Here is an 18,791-nt window from a genome sequence, read left to right as displayed (position 1 = left end):
AGTTTTTAGTTTTTTTTTGTCCCTCTTGTAAACATTCTCAGTTTGTATATTTTCCGCTTTCCTTTTGAGTAACCTTTTTGAACACAACTTGCTAGAGAAGTCCTTGTACGACTTTGACCTATTTTCAACTTATTTTAGGACTCTAAATACTCTTTTTCTCTCACACTCTTTTTCTCTCACGAAACATTAAAGCAGATTAACAATTTTGCAAATTCAGAGTCATTTTTAAAGAGTATTTTTCGCAAAAAATTGTCTTGATTGTTCTTTGTGTTTTTTTATTTCTTACACGAGTGATCTTAGGATGGTGTTCTAATCTAAGTAGAGTTACGACGGTATTGAAGCCTTCCGATCAAAGAAGTTGGGTTTCTTCATTGATCTACAAATGGATTCAATCGCCTTACAAATTAGCAAACAGACCATTCAAGGAGTGTATGTTCTTCCAAAAACCCTTCTAAAAGGATCGAGGAGTAAGCTTGAAGTTTGTAGCATGCATTTGAGGAGTCCCAAGTATGGATCGAGGAGTAAGCCTAAAGTGGATTGGGTGAGAGCTTGAGTCAGAGTCGATTGGTATTATTGAAAAGATGGAATATTGGAATATTAAGCTGGAAAGGAGTGAGTATTATTGTTTATTTTGTTTTGGGCAATATATTGAATCCATTCTTCCTATTAACTCAATACTCGTCGTCTTACAAGCACTTTTAGTCTGATAAAATAGTATATTAAACCTTCAAAACATGAGATTCTGAAGATAACCAATAGATATAAAAATCTGGTTATAAGTACATGCAATTCACTTGTTACGAGTTTAGCAGCATGGGCAACACATGCAAACATGTAATAATCCTCAACAACTCCGCTTGTATAATATATAGTATAGCTAGTAATTTTTTTTTTTTTTTTCTTCTTTTACATTGGTTAGTTGTTAACATGAGATTCTGAAGATAACCAATAGATATAAAAATCTGGTTATAAGTACATGCAATTCACTTGTTACGAGTTTAGCAGCATGGGCAACACATGCAAACATGTAATAATCCTCAACAACTCCGCTTGTATAATATATAGTATAGCTAGTAATTTTTTTTTTTTTTTCTTCTTTTACATTGGTTAGTTGTTAGGGGTTGGTGCTAATTGGTTGGTTATGTTGAGTGTGTGTGTGTGTGTGTGTGTGTGTGTGTGTTTATATATATATATATATATATATATATATTAAAACCACTTTTCCCCCTTAAATGGTTCTTGGAGAACAAGAACTTCAAATCTTCCAAACTGTCTTTGTCGTTGTGATCAGATGACTGCTTCCTTTCTCTGAGGTTCTTTGAATCCTCCACTCTATGGTGAGGTCATGCTCTAAAATTAAAGCCATTCTCTAAACTAAATTCATGCGTCACATATTTATCTCCAATCAGAACAAAGAAAAATGTGGCATGCAATTAAAAGTCCACAAATAGAAGGTGTGGTTATAGTTCTACAAGATTTGAAACAGTTGGAGATGTGAACAAATAAATTGAAAGATTGTTTTTACACGACGAGGTAATACACCGTTCGAATGATCATTTGCACTGTCAGTAATCTGCCTCGTACAAACCTTTTATTCTGAAGGAATCGAACCATTCTACATCTGATTCTACTTGGAAGAAGACAAGAAATATGAAAGATCAACGTGTGGGGAATAATACTACAGCAACAATATTGCAAATGTTATTCACTTTAGTAAGCAATGCCTCCACTTGAATCCCAGATCTTTATCAAGTTAAGCTTAATTTTTGCATTCTTTGTGAAGGGTGGACGAAAATGTAACCCCAATATTTTCCTGACAGGATCTCTACATGTCGTGAAAGAGCCTCCTTATCTGGTCCGTTGTTGCAGGCATCAATGTGATCGGGCAGCGCTTATACTGCAGCCATGGAATATTAGGAATTAAATATATAAAAACACATACACACATTTTAAAGATAGATAGTCATACAAATTATAAAAATATTGGTTGGAGACTATCGAAGGAGCATAGCGTAGGAAAATACTGGCTAACAGCAAAGAGCCCAAATTAGATAAGCAGTCCTCATCCAGGTCATGAGAGGCTATGTTCTGAAGGTGAGACGAATAGCTTACTTCCAATTCAAGTCACTGGCTTATCTTGGCAAACCGACCTGCTCCTATCTTTGGCAAGCCAATATGCTTAATGGCCATAGGATCGGAAGATTCTATGAGATTCTACGATCCTACTCCCAATTCTACAGATCCTACTTAGATTCTACTTCTCAGAGATTTTATATGGGATCAAAATTGTTTTGGCAATTTAGGATCGTAGAATCGTAAGATTCTAAGATCCAGAATCAAGATTTTAACAACTACTATGGAAGATGGTGTGTTAGATGTAGTTGTAATAAGACCATAAGCATAATGGTAATGAAATTTGTGATTACTAATTGGGAGATAACCAAATACCAAATTGGAAAATTTAAGAAATATATACTTCTATACATGCACCCATGTCACAACCGCTAACCCGGTACCTTTCCCTTCATAGGATTGATGAGATACCACTCAAGCTAACAGCCCGTTTTGTGAATTAAATGTTTGCAAATTAATCTAGTTGCATAATAGTGTGAATTCAGATAGGACTTCAACAAATACCTCCTCCACCTTTGAAATCTATTTGCTAACACTTCACATTTTTGGATTATAAACGCGGAGATATTATTTTAAGAATTTATGCTAAGAACAGGAAGAACTGATAAATAAGCTATCATTTCAACAAAATGATGCAAGTAGATTAATTTGAATTCAGACTATTATGCATAGGACAAAACTTATGTTCATCAAAAACATTTTGGTAATTTTCATTCTTACAGTCAAAAGGCAACAAGTAACGGTCTGAGGAACTCACCTGAGAAATATACTTGAATATGCAGGCGTAACAGAAGACAAACCCTGAAACTGCAACTACTGAAGGATTAGCACGCTTTTGTGAGCACAAAGGGCATATTGTTCTATCAGGTGAAAGTGGAATCCCCTCTTTGGCTACCTGTATTTTGTGATAGACTAAATTATTTATAAGAACTGAGTTTCCCAAGGCAATACAGCAGCAAAAATATAGTCTATTTTCAATTTTATCTATTAAGCATCTAATGAATTGATGCTACTATGTTAAAAAATCCATATGTACTGACAGCATATAAAACCTACAAATTACTGATATTATCATTAGATCATCTTTAGGGGCTATTGCTTGGCATAATGGCAAAAGCTTGGATTGACAAACTAAAAGCGAGTTCTAGTACGAAAGCAACCACTTTGTGCAAAATTTCTTGATAATGGTCAGGTCTGTATCCGACTCCGCACACTACATAGGCTACACCAGCATCGGGTAATAGTATTATCATAAGGTCGTTCTTTTGATAAGCAAAGTTATCAGAGCATCTTTCTTTTCCCTCTCTAAAGTCAATAATCATTTTTTCCACACAATCCTCTGTGATACTTGTGTGTGTGTACATACACATCTGCATAATTGTGTGTGTGTGTGTGTGAGATATATATATATATATAGGAGAGAGAGAGAGAGAGATGGAAAGCCAATGATTTGAGGTCATGGAATTGAGTGCTACTTTTCCAAACAGGCTAGGGGGCAATTGGTGTCAGATGGTGCAAATTTTTATAATCTAGATACAGGGCAACATCTATATGTGTGCATGTAGTTGTAAATTACTCAGTCAAATGCATAAATAGGTACATTTATCTTCTTCTTCTCTTCTTCTTTTTAAGTTGTCTATATGTGGTGATAACAGGTAATTAAAAAGTGAAACAAGTGCAATAGTAAAATGAGTTCCATTGAAACAAGGCACTTATTCTCTATGTTCTTTGAGCAAATAAAGGTAAATCTTTTCCCAAGTGAACAAACCAGTGTTAGAAGAGATACATGTGTAGTACCAAAATGTGTTGAACATGCCAATTACTGATGGAGAGAAGCGGCCAATGCATCATAGAATAACTCACTTACCTTTGGAGGTGGAGGAGGAGGAGGTGGGGGGTACACAGTTGGAGCTGACATTCTCTCCTCAGCAGATTGGTACCACCATTCCATCATCTGTGAGATATCCACATCAATAGAAGAAATTTAGAGAGAATTTGTAGGGTGAAAAGGGAGTGGTGGTTGAAGAACAAGGTTCAACATGATTACAAACTAACCAATTATAGTTGGTCAATCACAAAAAACACGAGGCACACTTATAATAATAACAATAATACAACATTAAATAGTGCAAAAGGGTGAACACACTCACCTTAAAGAAGAATACTGCAGCAATGAGACCAGTTTGTGCATAGTCAAGAACTGTATATGTACAGCTCAGCAATGCTCCCTGTAATGCCTGAAGGGTAACATACATCAAATAAATTTTGATTAGAACTTCCTACATATAGGATAACACTATGACAAATCATATGAAAACTGGGGGTGGGGGTGGGGGTTGTTAACCAGAAACTGGATCATAGCTGTCTATGGACTGATACCATCCTTGAATTATCTAATGAACTGTAACAACTTGCTGCTGATTATGGCAAAGTAGATGATCATTAACTTATCTACCATAACCAGAAAATTTAATGCAAAAGCAGTCACAAGGACAGTCATAGCACTGCTTAAATATTTCTTTTTCTTTTATTCACAATGGCATTGATTTCATTGCTTGTTTAACATTAAGAATATTTGTAAATTGAAATAGCTGTGATAAACTGAGCATTAGATCCTAAAATATAAGAGCAAAATATTTTTTTCTTTGGGCTCGAATAAATGGCAAAAGTTTGAGCATTATGTTGTTCATTGGCTCACAACTTTTTTTTTTTTGATAAGTAAAAATATATTAGAAAAACGTTCAAAAGGGGAACGCGTCCCTAATACAAGAAGAAAGGTTTAAGGACCAATGGAATCCAAGAGATCAAAGAAATCATCAATTGAGGAGCATGCACTTCGTCTTACATAAGAGAATAAAGAACGAAGAATATGAATTTTTAAATTAGCTAAAGACGATTCTTTTCCTTCAAAGGATCTGTTATTCCTCTCACGCCACAAACACCACCAGACACAATGTGGAACAATCTTCCAATAAGCACAAGCTTGTTCTTTGACAGGACACCTTGACTACAAAATTATGTCCAGTCTTACATGTTTAAACATGTCACCCATATAATAGGAGGCTTATAATTTAGGACACAAAGACTTCTTTAACCAGGTAATTCACATTTTATTCAACAAACAATAAAATATATAAAAATATATATATTTAAGAATAGGAGAAAATAGGGCCAATATGTGAACCATATCTTAGTTTTATAAAGGGGATACCATCTTTTCACATCCATAGGAAGCCTTTTTTTTTCCCCTTCCCTGGCCCAATGCACGAGACTCCCACCATTGAGGAGTCTGGGGAGGGTCAAACGCACGCAGCCTTGCCTCCGCATGGAGAGGCTGTTTCCATATTCGAACTTGTGACCTCCAGGTCATAATGGAGCAACCTTATCGTGCACCAAGGCCCACCGTCATCCATAGGAGTATGATGGGGATATATTGAACTAGTCTCTGACTCTTAGGCTTAATTTCCTACATGTGTAAGTGGAAACCCAGAAAATTTACAATATGGTCCTCGTTGCAAATCCATCAATGGGCTTCACACAAATCAGGCCAAACAATTTTGGTCTAGTTTTGTCCTACTCTACGATCAAAGCTTAGGCCTAAAAAGTTATAGGTTCATTGCACAATGCAATGGTATAAGCTCGGATCGCCATGCATGAGAAAGCAGGTTTGATCATGAAGAAAGCCACTTAATGCTAAAAGGTTTTGTTTGAAATTAATTCACCCTTCCTGGAACTCGACTAAAGGAGATCAACACTGGGAAAAGAGGAATGTCATTCATGACCTTCCATCCTAAGCTATGATAAAGACCAGTGCTGCTGCTACCTCTTTTGAATAATGGAATATCCTTAAGCTTTTGGCCAACAATGGAACGCTAATAAAAAATAATTTTGTATACTCAGAAGTCAAAACTTACAAGACTTCAAGAGTAATGCTTCTAATCCTAGAAAAAACGAGAAACTTTGTTCAGCTACTAATCTTGCAAAATGGAAGCTCCTTTTCCTTATCAATCATCCTTCCACCTCCAAAACCCACACTATTGCTTAGGTAGTTGTAGATATGTGGTACCAACTAAACCACACAAGGTACAAACCATGTGCCAAAAAACTTCTGCTTTAACTGCTGCATCACTCACACCCATTGTCTCGTGGATTTCTTCCTAAGAAGTAAGTACACTTCTACGAAGGTGTCAAGCCTGTGGGTTGGACACATACCTAACACCAACACTTCAAGGACACATGTACAACGCTTCATGGACTTGTCCATAATTTGAATATAAATTTCGTTATTTTGGACACATCAAGATAACTGGCCCCCACATCCCTAAAACTCCCAATGCAAGTTTTATATAACATAAATACATCTAACCGGTAGGCTCGTACAACAATCATCAAAACTATATGAACACACCTCAAAAGTGTCCAACCTTCTCTTCCTAAGAAACTTTGATGCTATACACATCATCGTCACAAGTCAGGCATGCTATGACACTTATTTCATATATAAAGGACAAATATATAATTGGAATGATAAAAGAGAGAGTAGTAACATATATAATAGAATAGTCTTTGTGATATTTGGATACCTTCATCTTCTAAATTCTGTAATTCTTTGTAGAGAAATTAAATATAAATAAGAGTTCTATGATTCTCTTACTCAATAGATGCATATAGATAAAAATTTATATTTATATTTAGTTGTGTCCATGCGGCGTATACGTCCTACTTTTTAGATTTGAAGTGCTGGCATAAGCGTGTCACATTGTGTCACAATTTGTGCTACTTAGATCTCTCCTATAGCACTACCAAGGCCTGTGGCCTAGTGGTACTTCCTCTCCTTTCAAAGTGGCGGGTAGAGGGTTCAAGTCTTCCCAAGAGTACTGTGGGAATTTTTTGCAGGGGATAAAAAAAAAAATGAAAAAAAAGATCTCTCCTATACCACTGCAGCAAGTTTAAGACCACCTAGTGCAATATCATGGTCTAGGGCCTAGACATGGGGGGTCTTACCACGAGGTCTCTTAGACCTGCATAGAATCCATCTCCATGAGCAATTTCTTCATTGCCTTGCTAGTCCCCACTCTACATCACAAACAGCAACAATAATTGTGGAGTTGGGCTGCGGGAGCTCCTTAAGCTTGGAGCAAGGTTACAATGTGACCAATGGATCACATTAGCAATAATAATGTAGTCAAAGCGCAATGCCAATGGATCACATTAACAATCATCTTGCAGTCAAAGCACAATGTCAATGGGTCCCTTGGAGGTTTTGTGACTTACCAACTAAATACAAGGGCAAAACGAAGTGTGATTCTAAGTCATATATGATAAATATCAAGCAACATTTCTTGATTCATGCATGTTGAGTGCCATGGATTGAACTTCGGCCAATCATTGAGAGAGAGAGAGAGACCACAAGTGCTCTCACATATACACTAGGTGTCTCCTCCGCATACTCCAACATGGTCTCTATACCAAGCTGCCAAAACTGGGAAGTCAATTAACTCCGACAAGATAAAAAGTTTTCATGTCGCTAATTCTTCCCACCAAATGCTAGCGGTTTGGCATCTGCTCAAGCCAAGCTCCATTACATCATAAACCAAATCCCCAACCCGTGGTTTTCCATCCATGTAGAATCTCCATTTATCCGCGTTCATGTGATATTTGTTCCACATCCTCAGCAAGAACCTACTCTACTATCTAAAGCAGTCAACCATTTTATTTTATTTTTTATAAGTAAAATTGTATTAGAAAGCGCTCAAAAGGGGAACGCGTCCCAAGAGCTGTACAAATACCAAAACCAAAAAAGGGAGTCCTATGGACCCAAAGAACCCAAAAAGTCCACGATTTCATCTAAAGATATACAATTTCTCCCCATAACCCAACTAAAAAAAGAACAAATAGTAGAAAACTTCAGGATGGGTATCTTTAAGAACCACTTCCACATCTTGACTATTTTCTTAATTAATAAATTATTTTGTATTATTCTTTTTGGTGTCCTGTGGGTTGCTAAGTTCTCAGTCAATCTTGTCCAACTCAATATATATATATAGCGAGCGAATATAGACTACATCATAGAACAAGAAAAAGATTTCGTTTATCAGGCTAATCAATGCAAGCATGACACCTCTACTAATGAAATAAATCATGATGTCATCCAACTTAAACAGTTCCACTGCTTGTCTTCAAGGAAGCCAACATATAAAATAGAAAATAGAGAGTGAAAAGAAAAATATATTGCAAAAAGCTAGATGCATTTCTGATACAATTTTATCTGAAATGGAGGAGCAGGATTAAATAATTAGTTTTATTACTTCAGGCAAACAAAAGAACATAGAGAGTAACATCTAGTAATGAACTGAACTAAGAGCGTTAATACCAACCTTCAACCAAGGAGGGCCACGGAGTCTCTCACGTTCACGGCTTCTTACCTTTGAAATTCTCGAAGAAGTATCCATCTACCTTGACATCAGAAAATTATGAAGTTCAAAATAATAAGATAAAATAAATAAAAATGACAAGGATTGGTACTTTGATCTATCAAGGAAAAATATAACATCCATCCAATGAGATATATCTGTATATATGCATTTCTTCTCATCTATGTTTTATCTCTCTGGTTCCTTGATGAGATGAGAATGAGATGGACAAAACCAGGTACACAAAAGCTTATCCTAGAAAGCATCCAATACTAATTGATTGAATTTCCTAGCATCATAATAAATGTAACATAAATACAACAATTGGCACAACATTATTCCTTAACAGATACATAGAGTTATGAGCATTGTGGAATATCTCAAATCAGAAAGTATCAACACTTGAAGAGTTGATGCTCACTTATTTAGCCAATAAACCGTAACACCATATAGGGAATAAATAAATAAATGATATACCCCCAACATACCTAGTCATTAAAGTAGCCATAAGATGCAAACAATAAAATAGGAAAATAACAGCAAAAGTAACAGTAAAGTAGACTCTCTAGGTGTTTTGGAAGAGAACTATGATGCAAGCAAAGATGCATACAAAGAATTAAAGGATCTCCAAATCAAATGTGTACATTTCCCGGTTAGTATATGAAGTTCACACTCAACAAAGCAAATTAATAATAGTGGCAATTAATTTACTCATGAATAATCACACAAACTTGATAAACACACAAACTTAATTGTTAATTGTTTGGTTGACAGGACCAAAAAAAGAAATAAACACACAAACTTGATAAAGTACTGAAAGCTTTTTGGACAAGAAACAAATAGTTGATAATAAACCATTCGCTGTCGTATCATTTTAGACAAGATTGATGGATGTATATAAAATGGAAAAAGCTTGTATAAAAAATGCATAGATTAACAGCAAGATGAACAAATCTAAAGAACAAATAATAGAAATTCTATATAAATCTATACCAGCTCCTGCCCTGTAGCTCGACAAACATGAATACCAAGTGCATGTAATCCTAGGGAATAGAACCCAGTAGCATCCAAGAGATATAAAAGCTGATAAGCAAATGATAATCCTGCAGAGTTAAAAATCTCAGATTAGAAGGGACTCGGATGGCCGTGAGAACAATACATCAAGTCTTGATAGAAAGCATTATAATATAAACTAGATGCAAATTATGATATAAATTCAGATAAATCACATGATCTTTAAATTCCTGTTATCAGACCATGTCTAAAGTTAAGGTGATCAAGTTTTAGACAGAAGATGTGTGTATTTTACCCGTTGCTACGAAGGCAACATCCTTACGTGATTGGTGGTGAACTATAGGTGTTTAAAATTGGCTCATCTGTAATCAGATTCTTGTCAATCCGAAATACATGTATAATGTGTAAGGACCACTAGTTGGTATCACTTCTTTTTCCTATGTTGAGTGGTGCGAGTAGGCCCTCAAATTCACTTGCTCTTGGATGTGCCACAATGGACATTTGCTTTGTGATTGGTGAAATAAACCAAGTAATGAAAAGATAAAACCTTTTGCAGAAGATTCCCTTGTTTTGGTCCATTTGTAAGGAAAAAGTAGAACTATCGAGGAGGTTGAGTATTCAATTGTAAAGGGCTTCCCCACTGCCATCAGTCACAGGAACAGGATTCCATTTGCTTAGATATATTTTCAATTGGAGTGCCTCTAAAGGTTTAGAGAATGTGATTCCATTTCTGAACTTGTTGCAAGTCTTCTCTCTTGACTTGAGATTTAGGTGCTGATTGATAAATTTATTCAATTCTTAATTCTGAATAAATTAAGTGCTTATTCTTTTTCTTTTTTCCCGAATTAAGTGTTTATTCAATTAAATGCATTAGTTAACACAAATATAGATGCCACTTGAAAAGAATTTGTGCCACTTAAAATCAGATAAAATTTTAAGTAAGGTAACACAATATGGATGCGAGTTAAAATCGCATAAAATTTTAAGCAAGGGAAACTTCACTTATCCCAAAATACTGAACACTTGCTCAAAAATGTATGAAATAAATTTTCGATTTATGACTGACACTTAAAATTTCAACACTTGAAACTTTAGCTCTTAAAATGTTTAGTTGTTAATTTTCAGTTTGTCCAACTATTAACACCTTAAATTTATGTGCTTACCCCACAAGAAGATTGGCTTGGTCCCTATCCTTTTCTGTTCTCTTTTTTTTTTTCAAAAAAAAAATTGGAAGGTGCTTAATCCCTACCTTTGTCCTTAATAAAATATTTGTTCATCAAAATGAAAAAAGGTACAACATAAATTCAAAAATTAAAATGAAATAAGTTGGCAACCAAAATAGAAAAGAATGGACAAGCATGTTCCATCTAATTCTATTTGAAATGTAGTTGGAATCCTTTACCACTTTTGAAGGATAACATATATTATTAAAAATCAAATATCAATTCTTTTTCTTTTTTTTTTTGATAAGTATTAAAAATCAAATATCATGGAACTCTTAAAGATGTGGTATTCAATTTGTGTTATGACCAAGGGCTTAACCCAAGGGGCATGTTCTGCTCATTGCAAATGTGTGTTAAATACTGATATGGTCAGAGTTATGACAAAGCCATGACTCATGAGCTTGTCATAGCTTACATGGCATCTCCCTTATTTAACACTAAGCACTTCAAGTTCAAGAAGGAATATGGAGAGACATTGGTTCATTGAACACAACTTCTAATCTAAGCTCAACAAATAATAAAGAATTGACAAATGCTATATCACAAGAACGAAAATGCAAGTACGCATATATTGATAAATATATCGCAATCACATAATGATATCATGATTTTTATGAAAAAAGAAAAAGGATGGATACTAACAGCAAATAAAGAAGGATTTGAAAGAAAAAATTTGGAAGTCTTGATCAAGACACAAATGCATGATTTTAAAACAAAATATTGCAACTAAAATGTATATTTGACAAGTGTCGATGTGTGGGTATAAAATATGTATGCCACTGGGAATATAAAGAACACCGATAAACTATAATATCATAGAATAAAATAATAATAATAATAACAACAATAAGGGTGAAACTTGAAAATAATTATTAATAAAGTTGAAATATACCATCAAGTCCACAACAAACCAATATGTAAAATAATCAACCGATGCAGTCCTACAGTCAGTATTACATGTAGCTCTTATGTAGTTCAAACTCAAAAATATAATTACATTCTCCCCTTCAGAAATTAGTTTCATTGGGTAAATTGCCTACTTGCTTAGTACTCTATACATGTAACACAACTTATTATAATCTAATCCAACAGTTAACATGTACATTTCAAATTAAAGGAATATATGCACTTTATGAAACATCTGTATGATATGGACATAAAGCATGGTTAGTGGGGTATTTTGTGACATCCTATGCAATTTATTGCCCAAAATATCCCAATTTTCTGATGATTTGCAATATACCAATCAATTTATTGTAATATTTTGTGAAAATATCAATAAGATGTGGTGTTTATATCCTATCAAAATATCACTATAATTAATTGACATGAGAGATATCGGTCGATATGTCACAATGAATAGGATATCTCATCCCTGAAACCAGGGAAAATAAAACTAAGCTCAAAAGTTGACTGACTTCATACACATGAGACTTGCATATGCAGCAAAAATATAAATAAATTAATATAATATAATATCATAAATTTATTAGATCATGATCCGTGATCCACAAAGAAATAATATAAAAATCTATCGAACACAAAGGATGAGAAGGAAAAGAAATGAAACTAAAAAAATGAGAAAAAAATCTAAATTATACATTGCTGATTAAATGTTTACTCTAATAAAAAAACAAAAACAAATATTTGAATTATAAACTAAACTGAAATATTAATCAAGCCAATGTTTATCCCATAGGTATAACTTCCAATATAAATATGAAAATAAATAAACAAACAAAAAACAAAATAGACAAAAACTTAAGCTGCATTCACCTTCATTTCCAGCATGTATCCATGGGTAGCAAGCACCTATAATCTTCTGAATCCTCTTCATCAAGTGTGATGAAGATGATGAAGCTACATCTGATCCACCTGTTGAAACAAAAGAATTACCAGCTCCACCAAGATAATCAGCATCATCAAATCTTTCATCATCATGTCCCCATAAACTTGCTTGAAGAGTAGCTTCCCTTTCTCTGTTAAAGATTGAATGCAATTTCGACCTAAAGTACGGCAGCACAACCTACACAAATATATCCACTTCAAATATCACTCTCCCTTGGCCTCACAAGAGCATTTATATCCACTTCAAATAACATTCCCCCTTGGCCTTACAAGAGCATTAAGAGTAGATATTTCTCATGGATAAATATTTTTTAAGTTGTAAATAAAATGTACTCATATGCTATGCAGGTGTTCAGGACAAAATCTGATCCATTAACAATATCAATATGGAATAATAAAAGGTTTCAAAATTCAACTACAGATTACAAGATCACCATTATATCTCTATTCTCTCGTCCTTTTTGGAATAAGAGAAAGAGTAAGGTTAAAGTGTGCATGTGTGTCTGTGTCCAAGCTCAACTCTGCAGGCAGGACAAAATTGTGACCCTAAATCGAACGAAATCACAAAAAAGGATTCATGTAGTCAATCTAAACAGTGAACAGGGCCAAAATGAGTTGAGAACTGTCTTGATCTTTATTTTAAGTGAGGTAACACATTAAAAAATAGAAAGTTAATATTAGTTGAGTGCACTATAGATTCCTAGAACAACTATAATATGCAAGGATATAAATTATGAGACACATGCATGTCATTAGTTCACCAGCACAGGGATTTTAACTTCATAAAGTCTACCAACTGATTACTAGTTCTTGCGTAAGAAAAAAGAATATCTCATTGAAAATTTTCCTTCGATAGGTAAAAATGTCCTCACAACAAAAGAACGATAAATATGTGGAATTCACCCACAAACAAGAGCATAATTTGATATTCCAATCATAAAGACAAATTCAAGTTTCTCCATACAAACTTGTAACTGAAAAACAGAAGAAAATTTCTGTACCATGAACACAACAGAGAGAACTTTTTGGTGCTTCTCTAACCCTGAGTGATGGATTCTATCACCTAAGTCCGGACGAGTACTATCCATCTTCACTCTTATCTTAACTGCTCTCCTTCGCAAGCCATATAAAGACTCAGAAAAAGAAGCATCTGAGAAAGTACAATAGAATGAATTAAGCAGGAACCATGAAGAAGCAACTTTATTTTATATTAAAAAAATAAAATAAAATAAACAAAAACACAATCTAGGTCTTAATATAACACATTTGCATAACACTAGGAATAATGTACTTGAGAAGAATCAAAACCAGGTGAAGGTGGTCAATTAGTAACAGAAGTTTCCTCCTTTATTCTTCTCCTTTTCTTTTCTTTATTTTCCCCCTCAATGTGTAAGCAAAGGGAGTTAAGAAATAAGGATCAACGAAACAGAATAGTGGAACAAGTTATAAATTGAAATTTGAACTTTTCATGTCAATCAAATCTTTTACAGGGACACACTACCAAATAAATTTACACATTGGAGTTGGTTGTTGACCTACGCACTAAAAACCAATTACACAAACTGAAGAAGAAAGACACTCTGAAGGGTCTTTGTTGATCCAAATAAAATGTCACAAGATCTTGATATAAAATCTAATCCTAGTCCTGCATATAATATGTTTGAGTAGTGCTATTAGGTTTATGAAGAATTTGGAACCTAAAATTGCTAAAAAACAAAATTCAATAAATAATAAGGAGGAGGAAGAAGAAGAGTGGAGAAAATGACTAAACTACAGTTCATAAAATTCATGGTCAAATTGTGAAAAAGGAAAAATGTAGAAATGACTAAACTACAGTTCATAATCATTGTCCAAATTGCAATTATGGAGCCCATTGGGGACCATTACAGCCAAGAAATTTAATGGGGCACATTAATCAGCCTGTAACTTTATTGGCCATGATCCTAAAATGGAACTACACGAACACAATAAAATCAATTTTTTTTTTTTTTTTTTTTTTTTTTTTGATAAGTAAGAATTGTATATAAAGCGCTCAAAAGGGGAGCGCATCCCAAGAGAACAAATACAAGGCCAAAAACAGCCTCTACACCTTCAAAGAGGCCAAAAAATCAACAATTTCCTCTAAAGATCTATAATCTCTACCTGAGACCCAACAAAAAAGAGTGGAAACAAAGAGAACTTCGAACACAATAAAATCATTGTCTCAGAAATAACAGCAACTGTAAGAGGTTCACATCTCATAGAATAATGCAAGTGTGTGTAGTTGACAGGCTTTACCAAAAATATGTATAGACCACTACATGCACAAAAAAAGGTAGTCAAACAAACAATAATGAAACAATTAATGCAAAAAATAGAAGAAACAGAAAAACTTATTAAACCTGGTATGTTTCCTTAAGGAATTCCCATTCAAGATACTTCGAATAAAATTTTAATAATTTACTCATTATAAATAAAATGTACATTTGGATGGCAGCGGCAATTACTTTTAGAATATCATCTGGCAAAGTAATGATGTCAAAATACAATTCCCAGAGGGAATTAGATTCGAATATTCAATAAATGAAGCAGAGACTGGCATAGAAAAACTGGTGAAAAGGAATTAAAATAAGAGGAAAAAAACCTGTGGTTCGTAAGCTATGGGTCTCAAGAATTAGCATCAGCAAAGCGAAGAACTCATCTTCATAGTCTAAAACCCTATGGAGGACTGGTCTACGTAAAGCCAATACCTGCAAGATTAGACAAGTAATAATCTATGATAACGCAGAAGACAATGGTAATCTAGCTTTAAAACTAAAAGGCAAAATATAATAGTCAAGGCAAGGCCAGCACATTAATCATAACAACGAGAACTTCAACATTTAGTTCAGAAGATGCCCAGTGGTAGTGACAGCTAAGGGAGACCAAAATGTTGCAACAAATTAGGTGTTATTCGGAGATATATACCCACTTAAACAAAATGATGGAGTTAGGAACAACCAAATCTTGAGGCAACAATAAAACAACATACTTGTATGAATCTTCTATAAAACACAGTTTAACTTCCATGAGATAAATACCCCCATAAATTACTGTATCCATTAAAATCATGCATTAAGATCTTTCACTGAATGGTTTCCTGACATTCCATATTACAATTTGCCATCAATCTGAGGAGAAGAGAACCTATATCAAGCAATTTTGGGAAACTGTTAAAAATTCGCTATTTATGTTGTGAAGTTTGGCTAGACTAACTGGTTGAATTGACTCAACTCAACAAAAAAGTCTTTTCCCCATTACTTGGGATTGGCAACATGAACACTAATTCTTATATTTTGCTCGGCCACAACATCAGTCAAACAACATGTTATCATATATTTTCTTACTAACTCTACCTATGTTAATTTTGGTCTTCACCTTCTTCTAACATTACCCTTAAGGCAGACCACGTCACTCATCCTAGCCAGTGCACTTAATGTCTTCATTGCACATGTCCAAACCATCTTAATTAATTTTCTATTATTTTATCACCAAGGGGTGCTACTTCAACCATCTCACTAGTTTGTTTATTTCTAATTTTATCATTTCTTGTCTAGTTGCACATGCATCTTAGCATTCTTATTCCTGTCACAACCATTTTATCCATTTGTTGTTCTTAATTGTTCAACATTGTCTTCCATAAAGAATTGTTGGTCTAATAGTTGTTAGAGAAACAACAGATGACATAATATTCTACATGCACTCTTCCTTTTAGTTCATCCTGCTTTGATTATATTATTAACACAATCTCTAATTTCTTCTTCATAATGAATAATTGAGCCTAAAAAACAGAAATTTTGAATTTTGGTATCTCTTGATCCTCAATCTTCACTACATCCTCTTTGGTACCTCTAAATTTACTAAGTTATACTCCATATATCAATTTTACTCCTACTTATCTTAAATCATTTTAATTGCAGAGCTTGCCTCCAAACCTCTGATTTAACACTTATTCCTCTAATTTTATCAATTTAAACAATATCATCAGCAAATAACATACACCATAAAATCTCATACGGACGAGATGAGACATTCGGTATGGAATTTCATGCTGTATGAATTCTGAAGTAATGGTGGTGTTAAGAGTCTGCATCACAAAACCATTTCATCACATCAAGCCAACTCAACAAAATTTGTACCAACTATTTGCGATTGGCTACATAAGTTGTCAGATTATCCTTCCAGTTAACTACATGCTACTGGATCCTTTTCATACTAATATACTATTGCTCCAAACTTTTAGTTTAACATTTATCTCCACTCTAGATTCATACATTATAATTATAAGTAATAAAAATAAAAACAAATAGTGTAACTTATTGCAATGGTAAAATCCCGGACTAAAAAGCATGAAAATGCGTATCCAAATGCAACGTAAATCACTCATTGCAAAAATAGTGGAAAAGGGTAATTCTCTCTCCAGTCTTTCCCTCTTAGCATCCCACATAAGCAGCAATAGCATTAAGTAACTACCTTTATCAACAACAAATAATATACACCATGAAAATTAGAACCTAATCCCGAGCATGTCCTCCATAATCAAGCACATACTGTTGACCCGCAATGTAAGCCTACAATGACAAGTTACCGTATCCTATGTGATAAGAATAAATCAAATAGGTTTATAAATTTTGTTAAAATACTATTTATACACGACAACCATTAAGCCAGTTATTAAATATGGTAAAATCCAGACTTAAAAAAAATAATAATAATATATCTATGTTATAAGCTCCGGACCTAAAACAAACATCCAACCATTTCAATGATTTCATAATTTTGATAAACCCTACTTGAAAAGAGATAAAACAAAAAACAATAGTATTCAGTAAAAGCATAATTGCAAAGCAACTAAAACAACCACGAAGCATTTCATAATTTTGATGAACCCTACTTGAAAAGAGAGAGAAAAAAATAAATAAATAAATAAATAATCAATAGTATTCAGTAAAAGCATAATTGCAAAGTAACTAACAACCATAAAGCATTTCGTAATTTTGATGAACCCTAATTAAAAAAAAAAAAAAGCAACAGTATTCAGTAAGTGTATAATTGCAGAGTAAACTAGTGAATGATATTGTAAGGGATTCAGAGCAATTAATTCAAAAAACAAGGAGAGTTTTGAGGGAGGTGCGTTTGTGATTGCGTACACCGAGAGAGTAGGCTAGGGCAGATCTCAGACTGGAAGGGAGCTGCTGAGCTGCGGCCATCTCGAAGAAGGTGGGACGAGTCCCTTGCCCTCCCACCTGAAACAACATCTTTCTCTCTCCTCTCTTTCTCTGTCACTCTTGATATATATATATATATATATCAAAATTGTATAATTTCTCTCTCACCTTCACCGATTCTATATTGGAAATGTGATAAGAGTTGTCTTTCCTATTCTCCATATATAATTTTTGGAAAATGATGGTATATAATTTTTGGAAAATGATAATTGCTCTTTATTTTATTTTTTTTAAATGCATTGTTTTTTTTTTCAGTTAACGACAAAAATATCTACTTATTCTTCATTCGAATTAAATCGAGGACAATGTTGTTTAGGTTGAAAGTGAAATGCATTCATCACATTTTTATTTTTATTTTTTGGATGCTTGGTTGCCATGAAATTTTTTTTAAAAAAAGAAGAAGTTAATTAACAATACCATTTTCAAAATTTTTAAAAATAAAAAAGGTACCATTTTTATGTAACATGATTTGATTATCTGGTCACTATTTAAATTAATAAATTTAGTTTAGTCAGTATTACAATATTTTTATTTTATCATAAAGTACCACTAATAAACATAAATATGTATTTATGAATAATTACAAATTCTGTTGAAAGAATAATCCATTTGTTTACTTCTTTGTATTAATTTAAACAAAGTTTGGCTGATCAAAATTAAAGACATGATTTTTTTTTTGGCCATGCCCATTCACTGACATATTTACGTAAGCATTAGGGTGAGAGGAGTAAAAAAAATAATATAATGAGAAATGACATGTCCATTTACTGAGTTGGAAGTTCAAATTTTCTTTAAACTGTCACATAAAATTTTCTTTATTATGTGCATGTGAAATGAGAAACTACCTATGTCCTTTGCTGAATTATTACACAAATTTATTGGCACAAAATTTTAAATTAAGAGCCTTTGGGTTT

General features: G+C 33.7%; 1 protein-coding gene across 1 annotated transcript; it reads right to left on the bottom strand.

The window, feature by feature from the left end:
* Nucleotides 1-1,408: 1,408 nt before the first annotated feature.
* Nucleotides 1,409-18,022, bottom strand: LOC132311692 (peroxisome biogenesis protein 12). Its single transcript, XM_059809734.1, has 10 exons — nt 17,800-18,022; nt 15,255-15,360; nt 13,633-13,781; nt 12,560-12,809; nt 9,540-9,649; nt 8,511-8,585; nt 4,284-4,370; nt 4,001-4,087; nt 2,891-3,028; nt 1,409-1,897 (listed from the first exon to the last, which is right to left on the bottom strand). The coding sequence occupies exons 1-10, from the start codon at nt 17,905-17,907 to the stop codon at nt 1,826-1,828; spliced, it is 1,182 nt and encodes a 393-aa protein (XP_059665717.1). The 5' UTR covers nt 17,908-18,022; the 3' UTR covers nt 1,409-1,825.
* Nucleotides 18,023-18,791: the final 769 nt, after the last annotated feature.

This window comes from Cornus florida, unplaced genomic scaffold (assembly GCF_030987335.1).
Source record: "Cornus florida cultivar Cherokee Brave unplaced genomic scaffold, ASM3098733v1 CherokeeBrave_3.0.0_Hap2_Chr06, whole genome shotgun sequence".
Classification (NCBI taxonomy): Eukaryota; Viridiplantae; Streptophyta; class Magnoliopsida; order Cornales; family Cornaceae; genus Cornus; species Cornus florida.
This window is presented reverse-complemented; position numbering and strand designations above follow the sequence as displayed.

Bases quoted from the DNA above. Each gene is read 5' to 3' on its own strand.
- LOC132311692 (XM_059809734.1), bottom strand. From the start codon at position 17,907: ATGTTGTTTCAGGTGGGAGGGCAAGGGACTCGTCCCACCTTCTTCGAG. The intron at 13,782-15,254 runs GTTTTTTTCCTC...GTACTTTCTCAG, and splicing joins CCATAGCTTACGAACCACAG to ATGCTTCTTTTTCTGAGTCT. The intron at 12,810-13,632 runs GTACAGAAATTT...ATATTTGTGTAG, and splicing joins TTCTCTCTGTTGTGTTCATG to GTTGTGCTGCCGTACTTTAG.